The following is a 20,571-nucleotide window of genomic DNA, read 5'->3' as shown; positions in this document are numbered from 1 at the left end:
AAAGGATGAATCACTGCTGTCCCCTGATTTGTTTTAATATTTTATACTGTAGACACTTCTGTAACAAACACTGTAGCCATTGGTGGTCCAGCAGAACCACCTGAAATGACAAAACTGCTTTCTCAAGATAAAGGCATCATTAATTTGATACCTTGAAAAAAATTATGTTCTCTCAAGATAACAAGAGACAGTCACATAATGTCTAACAGTTCACTCAAGACAAATTTAGGACAGAGACAGCATAAAAGTATGCTTCAAAAAGGCTTACGCTAAGTTAGAGCATCCTATCAGTAGGCTTACGGGATGTTGGTGTGATCTTAATATGCGTTGTTCTTCGAAAACAGTGTTTAATCTTGAGAGCTCATGAAAAGGATCACGTTATCACAACAAAAATTAAAACACTGTGAGATTTCAACTAAATTATATCATCATCTGGGGAAAACAACATTGTTATCTCGTGATAATAACACGAACAAACTTGGAGAGAAACAACTTCATTCCTTTATCTCTGGAAAACAGAGCAATCCGCACATAACACCATTTATACTTATAACTTCTTACCCAACATACAGCAGCTGTGACCTTACCTTCATCCTTGGTTCTGAATAAATAATACTAATGTGATCCTGGATCAGGATTTGAAAGTCTCTGTGATCTCTGTTCATTTGGTAAGCACTTTTGAGGCATCATTAGTTGATTTAAAACAACTGTGCTTTTTCACACACTATATCCATATTCACTACAGAACTCGACTAGAGTCATTACCCTTTATGTTTGCACTGACAGTAAGAGTGAGTTGGTGCTTTCACTTTAGATAAAAACATTACTAAGCCTTTGTATCTTATTGGGATGTTCTGACTCGAGAAGACAGCCAAGCTCCCTGAGCCTGTATCCACTCATTACAGAGGTTTAACAGCTCACAGGAACAGCTGTGGCTGAAGGGAAGTCTGGGTTATGTAAACATTACAGTACATTACATGCCAATATACAATATGTACCCTCACTACACCAGACAGAACACACGTTTCTATACACTATCCAATAACTAAGTGGCATTCGATGTGATCATTTGTGATCATGTGCGATTCAAATTGACATTGTGCAAAAGTTGGATTCCCCGCTGTGCTTCAGTACTGAAGACTTCAAAGCCCTCTATGCAATGCAAATCTAAAGTTTAAAGTGTGTTTTCTCTTTTCAGCTGTCATAAATAATAGGATTTCTGTCATGAGCTCACAACAGGAATTCATCTCTACAACAAATGATGCTCAGAAAGGCTTTTTACAAACATCGCTGCAAAAGTAAGTCAGCTCAATTATTCATACCGTGTGCCAACATGGACTGAATTATGACTAATTCCTCAAAACACTGGAGACTATGGTTGCCCACTGTCATCGTCTTAACAAGGAGAACAAAAAGAGGCTTCATTCTTAATCCAGCACCATTTCGTATAAACAGAGTCCTGAAATCTAAACACAAAAAAATGGATTTATACATACAGACTCATAGAGGCCCCAGAAAGTTTGCTCCTCAAAGCTGTAGGGTTGACGTTTCTTTTATCTCTCCATTCTGCTTATCCCTTTTTCTGCTCTGCTCTGATGGAGGGTGTGCTCATCTTCGTCAAAGTTCTCAAGCTTAAGTCGCCCTCTTTTCAGTTCCTCGTCCACATCCTTCAGCTCGGTGATAACCACTGTTGTGTTTTTGCTGTCAAAGCTCCAATCAGGATTTGCTGTGGCAGGCGGGTTTTTGTACTGGCGCAACAGAGGCCTTTGTTACAAACAAAAACAGTGCTACAAGGTAATGAAGACTGAGGCCTGAGAGGTGTTTAAACAAGTCCTGATTGGGCTTTTAAGGGTCCAGACACACCAAGCTGACCATGAGGAACTAGCGCCAACAAAGGCCGACTGACAATCGCATTCGTTAGCACACTATTGCTTCTCATCTGTGAAAAACTGCACACCACAAAGACTACAGCAGACTGCCGAAATGTACATACTTAATGAAAGTGAAAACGAACAGCTCTTTGTAGCAGGAGTCTGTGAAACTGTAAAAGTTCAGTATACAAAGTAAAAAATCTGATAATTAATGTCTGTGTTTAAGCCAAACCCAGAAGGTAGCACTGGCAATAAAATAGAAATTGGAATTAAAAGTATAATTTTATAAAATGTCTGATAGTTTTGGTATATACTATAGTGAAATATGTATGTATACATTTTTTCCAAATAAAAGCATTTTGGATGCTAAAGTAAATCTGTTTTTAAGATTAACAATGGCATATTATTCTGGGATGTCCCTCTACTTTGAACAAGAACCATATGTTACACCTGACTAAAACCCAAAATAGTTTATTGGGCAAAACAGTAAAAACAAAAGAAGTGAAAAATACAAAAGACAGATGTCAATATTGCTTTCTAACCCCAACATGATAAAGGAAAGTGCATTCTCTAAGCCCAGCAAAAATCATGCTATATATTGTTTTAATTCTGAATTTCTCTAATTATTTGTCTTTTAAATGTGTCTCTTACACTCAAGCTGTCACTTACGAGCGTAACTATTATAAGCCCATGCTATCAGTTTTAGCTGTGGAGCCTCTCAGCTTCTAGCTCGAGGCCGCAGCATTGCCTGAAGCAGCTAGCAGAGTGGCGCTGTTGGCAGTGTGCACAGAAAGCCAGCTAGTCTCCAAGCTGGGCTAAAGGCTAAAGAGAAACACCAAAAGGCCAGCTTTTCCTTTCACTCCCTTTTCCCTTTTTAACTAATTATCTCATTACAATCTGATGTCTGCTAATGCTAACATTTTTTTTCTCATGTTTGTTTACAATTTTGGATATTAGCAAAAATAGTGATACACTATTGCACTGGTGTTCAAAACTTGGGCTGTTCTCCATGTGTGCAGTTTTGAGATGCCGCTTGCTTGTTCTGTTTTGTTTCATTTCTCTTCTCGTGTGCTGCTCACTCACAGCTGCTCACTAACATGCTCATTTGGCCAAACAGTACTGACAAGAGCTGACTAGAGCCACCACTGTGGGACACATCACAGAAACTATGGGCGACACTTCGCCACAACATTTACTGATGGCCAACAGTTGGCTTGGTGTGTCAGGGCCCTAAATGTCTTTCAGATGCAAAAAAGGCAGTACAAACCACTGAGAGGAAAGAATACATGGCTTCTGGCTGGGAGTTTGCCCCTGCTTGTTTGTTCCTCAGTGTCAGATTTCGCAGAGAGATTGTGTCTGTGTGCAGATGTGATAGTGTGAAAAGAGAGCACCATTTTAAGATGAAAGAGAAAGAAACAGTCGCCTCCAGGCCAGTTCTTGAGTGAGTGAGCAAGACAAGAGAAAAAACGCTGCTGTGAAGAGCTCAGTGCAGCCCCAAAGTGTGACGAACAGGATGGTAGACGAAGTTTGGTCTGCATGGTGTATGTGTTTGTGGCTTGTCTACATTTTCTATGCTGAATTTGGGTTGGCTACATGTTTGGTCTTCTTCATGAGTGGAGGAATGGCCATGGTCGTCCTGTCCATCATTCAAATGGAGCTGAATATTGTTTTATCTGGCCAACTGCAGCAAAGGGCCTTAAAACACACCTCTTATCTCAACACTGACGAGTGGTGTGAATGCAGAACAGAATGGTGATATTAAAAGTCCAGCTGTGGACAGTTCCACAGACACTGTGAAGATGTTGGAGGAAAGGAGGGTCCGGCAGTCACCTCTCATTCACACAGTCCCATTCTCATGCCGCGGCTTGTGGACAGTAGTGCGGGCTGAGGTGCTGCTTAGAGAGGGCGCTAATGTGCACAGGAAGCCAGCCAAAAGGGTGAGGCCCAGGCCACCCCAGGCGCAGAACATTGACCAGCCGTAGCCGTGGCTGATGTCTTCAGGCAGGCCGTAAAGGTAGCGAGGGTACCGTGACAGCTCAAAGTTGATGCCCGCCACGCACGTACACAGAGAGATTATACAGCAGGTTCCTAAAAGAGGAAGAAGGACCAAAGTATAATCATAGTAGATAGATACTGTTGATGACGGGACAAAAAAAAACTCTTAACTTTTAATCTACCTAATGTAACAGTATTATATTCCATGTAATTTTAGACTATTTCTGTGGGCAGATTTGTCATGTCCATACAATCTAAAGGACAGCTGTTGGAGAAGAAGAATAAATATGACATCTATAAAAGATATGACAGTGATGATATAGAAAGGAACGTATGAAATTTCCCATCATATTATTAGTAAACAAAAAAACAGTTGTGAATATTACCTTGGTATTGAAAATATACTAAAGAGTATTTCATTATTGCTGAAAGATACTGGAAAAAGAAATGAGTGTATGAAAGCAAATACATGTGAACTTGTGAATAGCCAATCAGAGTGCAACTGACAAAAGCTGTAGCAATTAACAGAATCCAAAACTACAAACAATACTGGACACAATGTTACATACTATTATATATTATTTAACTAGTATTATTATTATTATATATTATGTAACTATGAGTTTTTGCTGTTTACTTGACTTAAGGGGCGTAACCTGAGAAGTCATATTTTATCTATATCTATCTATCTATCTATCTATATATATATATATATATATATATATATATATATATATATATAGAGTTATTTTATTTATTTTATTTATCTATATCTTATTGCCCTATTTAAAACTAAAATTAAAAAATAACATGAGGTCATGGTAGTTAAAAGCATTCAGAAAAATTCATTACAGTCACAAAAAATCTTCAGATGATAAGATGGCCAAACAACACATAGTTATATAAAGTCAACACTAGGTGGCGACACAAGCACAGACCTGATTTTTGATTAGAGCACAGTGATATCTAATTTAATTATGTATTATTGCGGTGTAAGATTAATATAATGTTTTCAGCAGCATTCTCTTAATCTAATACTGCAGTAAATACATAAACTCCACATTTAGCATCATCTCCCTTCTTCAGGCAAACCTATCATACATAATTCTGTCTCCTCTTTATCTCTCACACACTCACATGAGCTCACACTTACCTCCCATAAGGAAGAGCAGTCCAGCTACATACTGCATGAGATCATGTTGCTGGCAGCAGCCCAGCACCCCGATGATCCATCCGAAGAGGATGATGGAGACGGCCATGCCAACAAAGCCTGCGGTCATCCTCCGCAGATCTACACATACCAGCAGAACTCGCTGTAATCACTGCTAAATCTTGGCCAGCCAAGGCATCACATGTACGATGACTCAGTGATCATTGTAGGTTATGAATCATTCTGATGATATTATAAATTTATAGAACTCTACACTACTAAAACGATGCTTCAAGGGTTCTTAAACAAAGACAGTGGTTCTATATAGATAGTACCAGAAAAGGTTCTTCTATTGTTATAAGCTTGACAAAGTAAAAATAGAAGAACCCTTTTTCATGTTATATAGAAGCAGTTTCAAAAAGGTTCTATATAAAGCCATACACATAAACATATACAACACATTCTCCATCAATCTAAAGAACCATTTCACCATGCAAAGAACCCTTACTAAAGAACACTTGGGGAACCATCTTTTTAAAAATATAGGCTGGGTTTACATTGTGAAACCGTCAGGCAACTTTGGCTGCTTAAAACCTACATGAAAATAAACTGCACCGGAGTTACTTACTGTATAGCATCTAGGAACTCAGCTGTAATAGTTTCCAACATCTGAACTTCACTAGCTTCACAGAACAAACATAACAGCTGCTGAAGCGTCTGCTTGTGCCACCACTTATTCTTCTTTAGTCTGTTATCGTGAGCCACATACCCAGATTCATTGTGTCCTTTTTCAACCCCACTAATTTGACACAGAGCTCACTAGTCACAAGAAAGAAATGTAGTCCAGAAGAGGAGCCCGAGATGTGGTCCTGATTAACCTGTAGAGCCATAATGGCTACTTAAACATTCATTTTCAAAAGCTTAACTTATACAGAACATGTAAAAAACAGCTCAAACATTAAGTAAAACAAAAACATAGATAAAACACAGATATATGGATATAGCAAAAATATATATGAAGATGACTTTATAGTCATCTGTCATTCATAGTCAGAAAAATACAGTGCATCCCAAAATATGAGCTGCTGTTTTGCCTAACACTAGCAATTTTGTTTTTGAATTGCTTTGTTTAACTGTCATGTTGCATACAAAGTTCACAACTCACAACGTGCACCCAATCTGTGTGAAGCCCGCATAAGTCCATATCTACTGTGCACATCTGGACACACTGAACAAATTAATGCAGTGAATCTACTCGATTCAAAGATGTACATTATTTTCACATCAATAAAATATATCAACACAGTTTTCCCCTTCAGTTCACTTACTTTCAACAATTTTGTCTGTATTTTATTCATGAGGAAACCAAGTATACATTTATTTGAATTGAGTACATTTAATGTTTTACTTTTTTTCCCCAGCAAAGTAAATGTAAACCATGTAAGCTACATCTGCTTTTCTCATGTGAACAGCAAAAGAATAATATATGATGAACAGTAAATGCTGCCTTTATAAAGCAGACTTAAATGGTAATGTGCTATGAACTCATTCATACATTATATAAATGCTTTCCATGTGTCATAATCTGATTTGAAGTTCCGACCATGTAAATAGTTTAGACAGGACCATTAGAGATCACAGAGGGGTTTGTTTAAGACTTACGAAGGGCATGCCACTCATCCTGCCGGATGGTCTTAGTGATGTTGACGGGCAGGTTTCGGGGGAGGATGGATGAAGTGTAGTGGTACTTCACTGGAGTACATCTCTGAATCACACCTAATGTAACCAACACAGAACAATAGTTCATATGAGCTTTGAAAACAGCTATTCTATGGAGAGTCAACCATTACACTGAGGCAGGAAACACTTAATGTCGATTTTAATTCATTAAAAATAAAAAAAGTATGATAAAAACATTGTTAGACACTCTATAACACTGTTAAACATAAAGATGCAAACATATGTGCTACAGTCCAGAATGAAACTGTGTAATTAATGTACACAAGCTGTAAAAATCTGTAAAAGTCTGATTGTACAAGCCTCCACATTCCACTGACTCCTCAGCCATGTCAAAAATGTCTTGAGCGCCAGAAATCATACCAGATAGTGACTTCTAGCAATATAAAGTTCAGTGAAGTGAAAAGCTGACAAAAACTGACATACAACTTCAAACACTGTTTTTTTTCCTTTAAATGAAAAGCCCACATTTGCAAAAGAGGGCAGTAAAATGGGCAAATTACAAAATCCTAATACATTAGTCTTGACTCTTTAATATCTATTTCCCCAAAATTTACATACATCTATGGAAATATCAAAGAATAATTTAAAATACTGAATAAATGCATTCTATGTCACCTTCAACATCTGTCAGTGTGAGCAACATGACTTAATGTATGGAATATATGTTTGCTGAACTCAAACCAGCACTTCACAGCAGTGCAAGAAGCACAAGAATATTCTGCTGACTGTGATTCTGACTGAAGATGACTTTTGACATATTATCACTAAATAATTCTCCACTCATTTAGACCAGAAACAAGTAGCATATAAAAGCAGCTTTCGTCAATTTTAAGTCTATGGATAGTGACCACTTTAGAACGCAAGTAATTTCCGATGATGGAGAGGCTTAATGAGATCCTCTTGGGTGGATGCCAGTATCAAATGCCAGTATCAAAACATGCTTTCCAAGTGGCCAGTACAGAGCATTGGATAAGATCCAGTTAGATCAAATAAGATCCAATTAGATCTTATTTGCAGAATTTAACAAGCCAATCAGAATATATGATTCACAGGGCTTATCAGAGTGCAGGATTCCAAAAGTAAAACAGTACAGCAACCAGTTTCAACTGGTTCAACCAGTCATTCAGATTGCAGGATTCAACTAGCCAATCAGATTACACGATTCCAATAGCCAATCTGAGAGCAAGAATCAACAAGATAATCAAAGGGTTGGATTTAAGTAACCAAACAGACTGCAGAGAAGACTAAGAAGAACTAGCATAGCTACTCTTAAAACTGCAATTAATGGTTGCAGCATTTTTATTAATACATTAAGTCATTAATACAAAAAGTCATTCTTATCAGATATTTTACAGAACAGTCAATTTCCTTTTAATCTCATCCACTACTTTGTATAATATTCACTGCTTTGGCTTCAGGCCTAAAGTAAATGCTTTGTTTGCTTGGCCTCTCGCTTCACCTCTGTTACCAAGCAGACGAGGGAAGATCCTGGAGAGCAGAACACACAGCCACCAGTAACAAAGTTACATGAAATCCGCTTCTGAGGAGTCTATGAGTCATCTTAAATATCCTGAATGACACGCGCAAGGCTGTCTGTCTGTATGGTAAATGTGAGCATGTGCATTGAGAGAGAGAGAGAGAGAGAGAGAGAGAGAGAGAGAGAGAGAGAGAGAGAGAGAGAGAGTCAGAGTCAGAGTCAGAGTCAGAGTCAGAGTCAGACAGCCAGCTGTGACACAGAGGATCAGAACCAAGTGTCATTCTTCCTGATCAGCCTCTAATTAAGCTAAAGCAAGCAGGTGAGAAAATCACACCAATTAGCCACCATGAAATATTACAGGAAGCACATCTCAACCATGAGTCAACTCTGCATGACATTAAATCAATCAGTAGAATACACATCCTCTACAGACTACTTGTTTAATTATTAAACTTCTGAAACATTTAGTTCATTAACAGCAACTGCAGACATTGGAGCAAATCAGCTGTCATGAGAATCACTGCACTGGCTCATCAGCTGATATACCTGAAAACTGAGTCAACATTTATTAGATATACCCACCATGCTACAATTACTGGCCATTTTATCAGGTATGCCCACATATAAGTGCACTTTATGTTACTAAAATGTATTATATCATCCAATAAGAGTCTCTCAATTCAACAGGCACAAGTCTCAAATAATACATTCAAACTAGAGCTAGTACTTAATCTAATGCTGTTTATATTGCAGAAATCATAACGTATAATAAAAACTGTATAATTAAACCTACAATGAGGAAAAACTCAGAAAATATTACCTTGAAATCGAGAGCAAGGAGGAAAAGCACACTTACAGTGCATTAACTTCAGGGTTATCATATTAGCTCGTGACTAGCACATTTGTATAAGTTATTGCACTTTTATAATGCTGTTCCAGTAAACTGAAAATGGAAACATTAACACATTAACATAAGGCAGATTTTTATGCACTCCTTATTTTTTCTGTAACAAATCGAGACACCTCTGTCTCATATCGCACCAAATTATGAATTTTGTAAAACGTTACAGCTTTACTTTGTATGGATTTAATAGTGCACAATAGTGACACCAACTTGGTAGCAGCACATGAGTATGTACTAGCACTAAGTGTGCATCAACAGAAGAAGTGTTACTTGGATTTATACACACCTCAGTGTCACTGCTGTACTGAGAACTGTCCAGTTCAGAGAATCAGATTCTGATAGCCAATCTGGGCCAATTAGATTGCATAACTCAACCACCCAATCAGAGGACAGGATTCAGAAAGTCAATCAGCTGGATTTGAACAGCCTGCAGGGTTTCAATAGTCAATCACAGAGCAGGACTCAACCAGTAAGCACATAACCACCCTCTCCCCACCCACCAATGGAGAGGGACCACCATTCTCAACCCAGCAGTGGCATCAACACACTCAATCCTGGACTGGAGTTGGATTCCCCTAGGCTAGAGGATGACTGTCTCAAACTGTGAATGGAAAAAGATGAAATATAACTGTCTCTAACTCTAACTGTCCACCTACAAGGTGGATGAACAAGGAAGGTGTGTCTAATAAAACAGCCAGTATGTGTATACAATGTTTACAATGAGGTACAGGGGTCCTGACAAACAGATGGGCCACACTCTTAAACACAGTTTCCTACACAATTCGGGGTAAGAAAAATTCTTATTTGGTTTCGAACCATTACATTATGCAGAGGTCCTTGCACATCTCCTTAGAAAAAAAACATCTGCTGAGACGTTCTTTAGGGAACCAAAAGCAAGTGGTTCTTATATACCATGCACCAAACAACCCTTTTTGGTATTTTAATTTTAAGAGTATTCATGTAATAATTGTAAACCTACAAAATACACCTTTATGGTAGGGTACATCTGATTACAAATGAATGTAAGTACAAGGTCAAGTGGAGAGAAATCCAATGTTGATGTAACAGATTTTTAATGCAGTTGAAATGGTTTCGGTAATCTTCTCGTATTATATGTGTAAAGTCATCCATTCATTTTTCTAGCAATCACATTCATGAAGAAATTCATCATGAGGCTCTGAACCATGAAAATAACCCTTTTCCCACCAGCTTTTTTCCATTTTCCATACTAAGCTCTGTCAACTGAATTATTTTAATCGTGGTGCTAGTAATAGTATACTATTTTGAAGCATTATTTTATTATTATATATATATTATTATATATATTTTTTAATATCATTATTATTATTTGAAGCAGTAACCAGCTTATAGTGAGAGCTAGCCAGGCAAAGTACAGCCTCCACCCATTGGGGTTAGTTATAACACTGTGTTAAATATCAGCCACCCAAAGTAAACAATAAAAGCAGCCCACGTGCCCTTCATATGAATTCTAGACATTTTTTGCAAACTGCTTATTTAAAGATTTATTAAAAATGTAGATTAAATATTACATTATTGTGCAGATATTGCCTGTTCTACTACTAAAAAAACACCACTGTTTAACATTAGTCCTATTTATTTTGATGCATTTATTGTTATGTATTCAGGTTGGAAAGCTCATCTGGTTCAAACCCAGAAGTGTACTGCAAGAAGAGCGCTTTTATCAAACGGGCTTATGAATCAATGTTTCGTTGCACTGCATTATAGGACTGTTCTGCCTTGCTGTCGGGGTTCGTTCTTTTCGCTATAGATTGTGACTACAAGGCTTGCCTCCCTGCCAGGACTTGTGCATGTTTATTTGTCAGCAAGTTTTACTTTAACAAGTTGTTTCAACATGTCCAGATAACATGGCTAATCTAGTTTTTGTCTGTAGTTATTTTACACATATCCACTGTTTTATCACTCTGTCAATGTTAGCTGGCATTATAGTCCAATAGCCATGAAGGAATTCTTCCTTAAAGAATTTATATCCTTTGTTCATTCTGGACTCCTGCATTGTTGTGTTTCTAGTGTTCTCCAAGAATTCTGGACGTATCCTTTAATTTCAATCTTGGCAACTATGACAAAGATGTAATGACATAACTTTCCATGGTGAGCTGACATGATGCGAATGCCAGTATTTCTGGGGTTAATAATCTGTAGGGCAACAGTGCAATTTGTTCAACCCATACATATCCATATTTTCGTTTCTTTATGAAAAGGGTGTGTTTCCTAGACTGTTACAGAGGCTGGTCTGTTAGAGTTAACCCTGCTGATGTGGTAAGCAACAAACGCACAATAGCACTTTTGCCTGAATTGTTTACAAACAGTAGGAACGGAAAACCAAGTTTACATTTCATTTGTGGCAGAGATGTGTATTTGTTTAAAAACTACTCATTTTGCACAAACATATTTCTCAAAAATCGAAATATGTCAGGTGGTCTCCTCCTCTGTACATAAAATGGCAGCTCAGAATAACTCAGAATTTATAAAATTAATGAAACTTTTTAAAAAAGCCCCTGCCTACAGTTTTCTCCTCATATAGCTATTGAACTTCATGCTTTTTAAGTTACTTATGCATTACTGCCGACAACACCCAGCAAAGAAGCGAACCCTGAATTATGCATAGCCACTTAGAGGAAGGTGAACAATGCTAAAGATTCAAAGAAAAGAGAGAAAAAAAACATTCACACTCCATCTCTCACAGCTATAATGGGAATGAAAGTTCTTATGCAAGTTTCTAGCTATGAGTGCTGATTCAGGATCAGCTTATTCACACATTTAAAATCATTTTAGTCACAAAACCAGATTGGAGATCAGCACTTCTACCCTGAAATGCCTTATGAACACAGGCTCTGAACAGACATCAGGTTTATTCTCAGTCACCCAAGGCCAAGACTATCAGCTCTAAAGCAGAATTTTGCTTTCCTATCAGTGGGAGCGTATGGCCAGAACCTGCTGTGGAAGATAATAGCCCGCTCCGTTCGTGCTGAGTTGTTTTGTTTGGCTGTAGCTGCTTGTTTGATTGTGTGTGGAAGTGCATCATCAGCAGACGTACAAAGGGCAAACACAGCACATATGCAGATAAAGTTTGAACTAAAGGAGGTTTCTGGTCTCCAGATTCTCTTGCATTAGGAATAGGTCAGGGTCAAGGATTGGTTGGGGGTGTAGTTCACTAGAAAAACAGGTGCAAGGATTAGGTTACAAGAGGCAGGAAGTAAATGATTGCCACCGTATGTATCGTTACTGCTGTAACAAAACTTTTAGCTTCAATAATAATACAGTTAACTTTACAATATTTACATACAACAAACGTTTTAATTTAAAACAAACTTTAAAGTTGCACCAGTCCATGCAGTCCATACACAAAAACAAAAGTTGTAAAAATGGCCTGTTTTGATATTGCTGTTTTTGTGATGTCACAAAATTACATATGTCCACTATTCAGTGTATAGCAGTTTAGCCCTGCCTATTCACATTGAAGTTTCTTCCACTAGCAGACTGCTTTTTAAATGAGGAATAATGCAAAGCAGCCAATCAGAACATAGGTCATTTACATATGTCAATCTTAAAGGCCCAGTAGAAAAACAGCCTATTTAAAAAGGGATAAAGAGAGGGTGAAAAAAAAATAATGAATATAGTGAATAATGAATTATGAATAACTATTTTTGTTACGCAAAACCACACAAATGGTACAAGTAAATAATAAAATACAAGAAATATGTAATATATGGCACCTTAGTGTTCAGTAATGCAACGACATTTCACTGCAAGTCATTCGGAACAGTGCAGTGTTTAAGATCTAGGGAGATCTATTAGCAGAAATGGAATATAATATATAAAACCATGCCTTCATTAGCGTATAATCACCTGTAAATCGAATTGTTGTGTTTTGGTTTGTTTACAATGAGCCCTCTTCCGACAGAGGCTGCCATGTTGCGCCCTTATGTTTCTACAGTATCCCAAAATGGAAAAAACAAACATTGGCTTTAGAGAGTGCCATTCATGTTTTTACATTGAAGCGGTTGGAAGATGCAGAAAGGAGAAAAATCAGTGTCTGCTGGTTATAAATTTGGTGTTGTCAGAAGTTTGAGAACCCAAAATTTTGAAATAGAGGATCCTATTTATTATGAGAGAGGGTGAATCCTCATCATCAAACAAGCAAAAATGAGAAGAAGCAAAATGAAAAAGGGGCAGGCCATGGAAGAAAATCTTCCGGCCGCTGCAGGTTCTACTATAAAGATATAAGACACTACTATACAAAAAGACTTAAAATGACATTAATAATATGCATAATTCCTTCATCACTTACAAGTGATCTGTAAAAATAGACAATGCAATATAAATGTTACCAAATTCTCTAGCATGTTCGTTTACACTATGGCTAATATATACCATGCTACAACCTAGAGCAGAGGTCTTTAATTAAAATTCAATAAGGTCCAGTCAAAGAAAATGTCCTCAAGCAAAGGTCTGGAACATCATAATGTTTAACGTCAGTATGATTCAGTGCCATATACTGCAAACTGAAGTAGTAGTTATATCAAACTTAACATCTTATACAGTCAACAACTGAATGTCAAATGAAAGAAAGGACAATTCAGTCATATTTCAACAATATTTATTGTGAATGTTCTCTTTTAGAGCACACCATGTAAAATAATCTGGCTCACTTTCTTCTCCAACTGCTATGTCTCATGTTGTCCCTCCCCTGTGTATGTGCCACTCACTTGAGTCTCAGTGCGCAACGTAATGCACAGATCTGATTGGCTGAGTAGCATCACGTGTGATTTTTATAACTCATTCAATTAGTCTGTGAGTCTCCTGGGCCGCCAAAGCTGTACTGTACAGGCTAGAAATGTTACGCTGATTAAAATAGGACCACTCGGTCAAAATTAAGTAATTCTCCATAGTTTATCAGATGTAGGGTCTGGGTCCGCATCTGGGTCCGGACTCGGACTGTGGTCCGCCTATTAGTGACCTCTGAACCTAGAGGCTAATATGCAGGGAATATAGAACCAAAGTTTAACATTTATAAAGAACTTATATCAGTAAAATTCACATCACAAACAGTGGTCCATGCAGCGATTGAGCTGTGTTTCACCTCATGTGAAAATAATCTCAGTATTGATCCGCATCACTGGATAAGGGCAGTGATAAATGGCACATCTAATCAATAATCTTCTTTCTTTTCAAAACACGTTTAGTAGGCTGTAGTCTGTTCTTTGGCTTCAAAGAAAATAACAGATAATGAGTCATTTCTAGAGCATCCCAAATATGGTACGCCTACTAAGATTTAATGTCACCTGACCATATGCCATGGATAATACTCATAAACAAACAAGTCCACTGTTAAAAATAAAGGTTGCCAAATGTTTTTTTGGTTTTTTTGTGCTTGGATGTACAGTTATAGGAAGAAAAACTTCACTGATAGAACACCTATAAATTATGTGGAGGCTCTTTAATTTCATTTATAAATATGATTCTTTGAATAATCATGTACTGTAAAGCATCACTCCAAAAACAAACACCACACATTGCCCTGCATGACTCTGTCTCTCTCTCTCATATGCATATATATATATATGGAAAAAAGTGCCTGTTGCCGTTTATGCTATGTGTAAATTTCATGATGAATGAACCAAAAGAAACGGCCCAAAATTACTTGGACAAAAAGTCTGGTTCCATTGACTTACATTAAAAGTATAGTATATTTTTCCCTCTCCTGTAAAGTTATCATTTTGGAGATACAAGGTTTTGTTCTGACAGCCATAAAAACATAATGAAAATTTAAATTTTCACCAAGTACACTTTTAGAGGCATGGATGCCTGTCTGGTTCCTATCACCACCACTGTAAACATTTCTGACTCAAAATAGCACATTTCCTATCCCACTTCCTATCCTCTTTGAATGCCTTTGTTTAAACCTTAATGACTTAACTATAGAGTGTCAAGTGTCAAAAAAAAATCAGTGGAATTTCTTTTTTAACTCAGAATTTGCCGGCAATGCTGGCAAACCGTACTTTATTTTGTTGTTCATCATTGTTGTCATGTTCAAACTTATTACATATACTACTTCACTAAGAGTGGAAAGCTTTCTCGCAAAGCAAAACTTACTGAAGAAAAATCGCGGGCTAGGTGCAGTATGAGTGAAGCCTCATCTCCATCATACATTCTCAACTCTGCATGCTTGTTATTTTAACAACAAACAAAACAATTTTAGACAGAAACTTTGTCCTCAACCCTAAAGACCACCATGTGTTTTACCCATAAACATGAAGATCAACAGCATCAGTGTAAGTCTTATCCTACATGTTTAAACGCTCTAATCAGATAACAATGGTTATCGTTTAATCTGTTCAAAATAAGCCTCTAGGATTAGTCACCAGGAGCAACAAAAACAGGAAGCCATGGCTTAAGTAAGAAAGACAGACATATGTTGAGCCATAAATCAGAAATAAATATAATACTGGCTTCTGGCTGCTCCTCAGACTGACCGGGTAGCACGCTTTGTCATAGCTTCATCATTTATGGCATCTATACAGCCACTTAGGGGCACCAGGGAAACCCAATGAACAAATTATTGATGAAGATACTGTCAAGTGTGCAACATGCAGCCTGAAAGCCAGCATAGGAGGGATCTGCTGCAGAGGTCTAGTCTAAAATATCATGGACTAAAAAATGGATACAGGAAAGGATTCATGGATGTAAGAGAAGATGAAATGGCAAAACTTATAAATATTTGCTGTGTTGACTGCCATTTCATATGTAAAGGTCCCATATTCAACTGTTTTCTTATATTTTATTTTTTCTTCGAGGTCCACTTATGTTATAAGTCATTTTTACATCACAATTTTCCATTCTTTCTTTATCCCTTAGAATTAAATCAACTGCTTTTTGTGTCTTTAAGACTGATATACAGTCATGGCTGGAAATACTGGCACCTGAAATTTTCTTCCAAATAACTCTTATTCTTAACTCTTATAACTGCTTGTTGACATGTCAAAAGTAGCTTTCCACAATTCTTTATTTCACTAAAAATACAAAGCTCATTCTTGGGATGCTGTGCAAAATGTAAATAAAACATAATGCAAATAATTGAAACCCTATATTGAATCGAACACAGTATAAAGACAATATATTAAAGGTTGAAAGTGTGAAAATTGTATTGTTTTTGAAAAATATATGCCAATTTTGACGTTAATGAAAGCAACATATTTCAAAAAGGTTGGGACAGAGGCAACGCAACGCTGGTAAAATTGTTTAATGCTAAAAAAAAAAAAAAAAACACCTTTTTAATGCTAAAAAGGATAACTGGCAACAGGTCAGTCACATGATTTGTTATAAAAAGAGCCTTCCCAGAGAGGCTGAGTCTTTCAGAAGTAAAGATGTGAAGGGTTCACCAATCTGTGAAAGACTGGAGACAAATAGTGCAACAATTCAAGAATAACGTTTCTCAACATAAAATAGCAAAGAACGTAGACATTTTGTCATCTTTGCTACATGACACCATTAAAATATTCTGAAAATCTAGAGAAATGACAAGCACTGCATTAAAAACAAACATGATTCTGTTATGGAAATCACTGCAGGGACACTTCTAAAAACCACTAGCTCTTTGCTGCATCCACAAATGCAAGTTAAAACTGTACTACGCAAACAAGGAATCGTATATAAAAAGAATCTAGAAACACACAGAAGGACCATTCGACTTAATTCTGTATATGGGTGCGTTACATGGTGTGGGTGACTTCAATGCACCATTAATGCTGAATGATATATACAAGTTCAGCAACAAATGCTGCCATCCAGATGACGTCTTTTTCAGGGAAGGCCTTGCTTATTTCAGCAAGATGATGGAAACCACATTCTGCACATATTACAACAGCATGGCTCTGTAGTAAAAGGATCTGGGTGCTAAACTGGCTTGCCTGCAGTCCAGATGTGTCACCCACTGAAAACATCTGGCACATTATGAAAAGAAAAATACCACAAAGGAGATGCTGAACTGTTAAGCAGCTTAAATCATATATCAAGCAATAATGGATTTCAATTTAAAAAGTTTTTTTTTTTTAATGGTGATGCAACACAGTGGTAAACATGCCCCGTCCCAACTTTCTTGAACTGTGTTGCTGACATCGAATTAAAAATGGGTATATATTTTCCACAAAACAACAGAATTTATTTGTTCTTTGTATTGTTTTCAATTGAAAATAGGTTTTAACTGATTTGCACATCACTGCATTCTGTTTTTATTTACATTCTACACAGCGTCTCAACATTTTGGAAAAACTGCAAGGATTGCAATATGTCTGGCTATGATTGCATGTACATGAGCTCTGGTCTGACAGGATGTCCTACATTGTGCCTCATTCAGGTTGAAACACTGCTTATAACTTCAACATGAATGGGCAGGCTGTAAATTGAACAGGTGGATATATGTCAGTGACATCATAAAAACAATAAAGCAGGGCGATTGTTGCAGCTTTGTTTCCAAATATTGATCACATACTGTAAGAACCGAACAGTGCCTAGTTTTGCAAAAAGCATCTTTGTATTAAAATCATCTTAAAATGATCTGAAATAGGCCATTTAAGACGACATTCTTTAGAGCAAAGAACTCAACAAACCATTCTCCTTGCATAATACTCATCTTTAGTATTTGTAACATTTGCTGTCTTAATTGAACGATTGTGTCACTGTAATTTTACTCTTTTAAATTTTAAATCATAGCCCATATTTTGTAGCTACTCAAACAGACATATGCATATTCCCATCTATCATCTTGTTAAGGTGCCAACATCCTACAATTTTCCTTGTAGTTTATTCACCTGAGGTCCATGTATGTTTGCATACCAAAACCATCCATCATTCATTTTCACATGGCAATCTCTGACCTCTCTTTATCCCCTAGAATTAAACAGCCTTTTTGTTACTGTGGCTTTAAGGCTGATATATCTATATGAGCTGTGTTCTGATTGGCTGCCCTGTATTGTGGTTCATTGAAAAAAGACAGAAACACTCCTTTTAACTTCAGTATAATTGGGAGGAGCTAAACTACTGTAGGCAGAATAGGCAGATCTATGTAATTGTGTAGACTTTTGTGACAAAAACAATGAATTCAAAATGGGCTGTTCTTGCAGCTTAGTTTCTATACATGGACTGTACGGACTGTGGAATGAAAGGTCTTTCCTTAGCATCTCTAGGTCGGTGCATTGTGATTTTCCTGTGTGGCCACCTTGTGTCCTGGTGTGCTTATAAATTATTCACTCTTCATTCTTCTTTCTCTTCCCTCTCTTGAGACGTGTGAGCCATTACCCCATTATAATTCATTATCTCATGGATTCCTAACAGATGCCAAGCACTCGGCACGATCGAAGAAGTGATATTGCGAGCAGAGTTGCCCATGATGGTTCAAAATCAAGGACGGCGGCATGGTTAAAAGTGTGCTGCACTGTGCCACTGACTGTGTTGCCAGACATTTATGTATTTATATCACATGAATAAAACATGACGTTAATAGAGCTTATAGGTTGGACTCTATGCTAACTGAGATGTGGGATAAACTGGGGCTAGGCTATGAATTAGCGAGGTGAGTGAGACGCCTACTCAAACAGGCTTAAAGGCTGTAGAAGCAGAAGTGCAGGACATGTCCAAGACACAGGTCCTGCTGTGTAGCTTTAAAGGGCCCATATCATGGAAAAACTAATTTTCCCTTTCTCTTTTTTAATAAAAGAGTTTGATGTGGTTTGTAAACGCTGTGAAAGTTTCAAAACGCACCATTCACTCCCCAGTGCATCACATACAGTGAACGTGAAGAAACTAAGCTGCAACCTGTGAACTAATAATGAACTATTATTCTAAAACTAATGCATTTTCAGCAATCCATCTACAGCAGTCCAGAACACGCATTTCACAATGTAGGTATAAGGAGAGTTTTAGGTCGGACTGTTTTTAAATGAACATATTTACATACATCAGTCTTAAAGGCACAGTGACAAAAACAGCCTGTTTAATTCTAGAGGCTGGAAAATACTACTGTAAAATATAACAGTAATTGGGACGGTTTTGGTACTTAGACCCTCTTACAAGCCAAAAGTGGGCCTTAAGAACAAAAAAAAAAAAAGAAACAGAAAAAAAATACAATAAAAATTAGGATATGGAACCAGTCTTAAAGGCACAGTAACAAAAACAGCCTGTTTAATTCTAAAGGCTGGTAGGAATATAAAAATAACAGTAACTGGGACTGTTCTGGTACATATAACTTCTTACATAAACGGAGGGTAAATATTTAGGGTATGGTTCTTCATCTATCTCTGGCTGCAGGCTCCTGTACACTCTTGGTGTCAAAAGAGGTTCTTCAGAGCAATCACCTCTGAATCCTTAAAGAACCTTTCAGTGGATGTTTCTCTACCAAAAACACGTCATTCAAAGGTTCCTCAAGCTGACCCGACCCCTTTAAGTGGGATCTGCTATGGCCTGGCTCCAAAGAACCCTCTGATTTGAAGAGTGGATCCGTGCGGCCCAAACACAAACACCTCACCTTTGTATATGAGATCATCCGTCTCCAGGTCGAAGCCCTCGCGGTGGCACTTCCTCCACAGTCCGGAGACGGTTGAATTGAACTGGCGGCTGCAGTGAGATTCCATGGCCGACGCTGCAGGCGTGAGGTGCCGCTTCTCTCGGGGCAGCAGCAGCATCGCTCGCGCGCCTGGCCCTGCGTCCTGCGTCCCGATGCCGTCTGGAGGCATCCGGAGAGGCAGGTTGTGACTGGAGATGTAGATGAAGCCCGGGTCGTTGCGCTTGCTCGCGTAGTTCTTGCAGCGCTCCCGGTGGCGCCGGGCGTCCGTCTCGTACCAGTAGTCGGTGCAGATGGCCATGGCCAGCAAGCAGAGCGCGCAGAACGCCAGGAAGAGCCCCGCGCCTGTGAGCATCTTCATGGCGGCCATCTTCTCGTCGGTTGGGGGGTATAACCCCGGACGGGGCTCTTCGCAGGCTGCAGCAGGAGGGGGGGAAAGGGGCGCGAGAGTGACGCTCAGAAGCTCTCGCGCCTCTCGCACGCGGACATGGCGGAGTCCGAGCGCAGAGCGAGCTGATGCTCGACCACCATCCGTTGTGGGTTTGAGAAACAAACAGCGGAGACGGGAGAGAGAGAGAGAGAGAGAGAGAGAGAGAGAGAGAGAGAGAGAGAGAGAGAGAGAGAGAGAGAGAGAGAGAGAGAGAGAGATGGGAGAGCAGTGCTGAAGAGCCGTTGGAGGGTGTAATGCTCTTTCTCTCCTGTTGGGCTACAGTACCACCACTAATGCACTGCTACTGGCCCTTTTTATTACATTACTGACGCTTATTATGAAATGATATTGACAGTGTGGTCGATTAAACACTGACCGTGGTGTCCTATAATCTCACTATATACACT

At 38.2% G+C, this 20,571-nt stretch overlaps 1 protein-coding gene across 1 annotated transcript; it reads right to left on the bottom strand.

Moving 5' to 3' along the window:
- Nucleotides 1-2,788: 2,788 nt before the first annotated feature.
- On the bottom strand, nt 2,789-20,334 carry si:ch211-150g13.3 (transmembrane protein 178B). Its single transcript, XM_017703526.2, has 4 exons — nt 19,699-20,334; nt 6,679-6,792; nt 5,020-5,157; nt 2,789-3,959 (listed from the first exon to the last, which is right to left on the bottom strand). The coding sequence occupies exons 1-4, from the start codon at nt 20,102-20,104 to the stop codon at nt 3,709-3,711; spliced, it is 909 nt and encodes a 302-aa protein (XP_017559015.1). The 5' UTR covers nt 20,105-20,334; the 3' UTR covers nt 2,789-3,708.
- Between the last annotated feature and the right edge of the window lie 237 nt (nt 20,335-20,571).

The sequence above is a fragment of the Pygocentrus nattereri genome, chromosome 25 (assembly GCF_015220715.1).
Source record: "Pygocentrus nattereri isolate fPygNat1 chromosome 25, fPygNat1.pri, whole genome shotgun sequence".
NCBI classification, from domain to species: Eukaryota; Metazoa; Chordata; class Actinopteri; order Characiformes; family Serrasalmidae; genus Pygocentrus; species Pygocentrus nattereri.
Note: the sequence above shows the minus strand (reverse complement) of the source record. Positions and strands in the feature narration are given on the sequence as shown.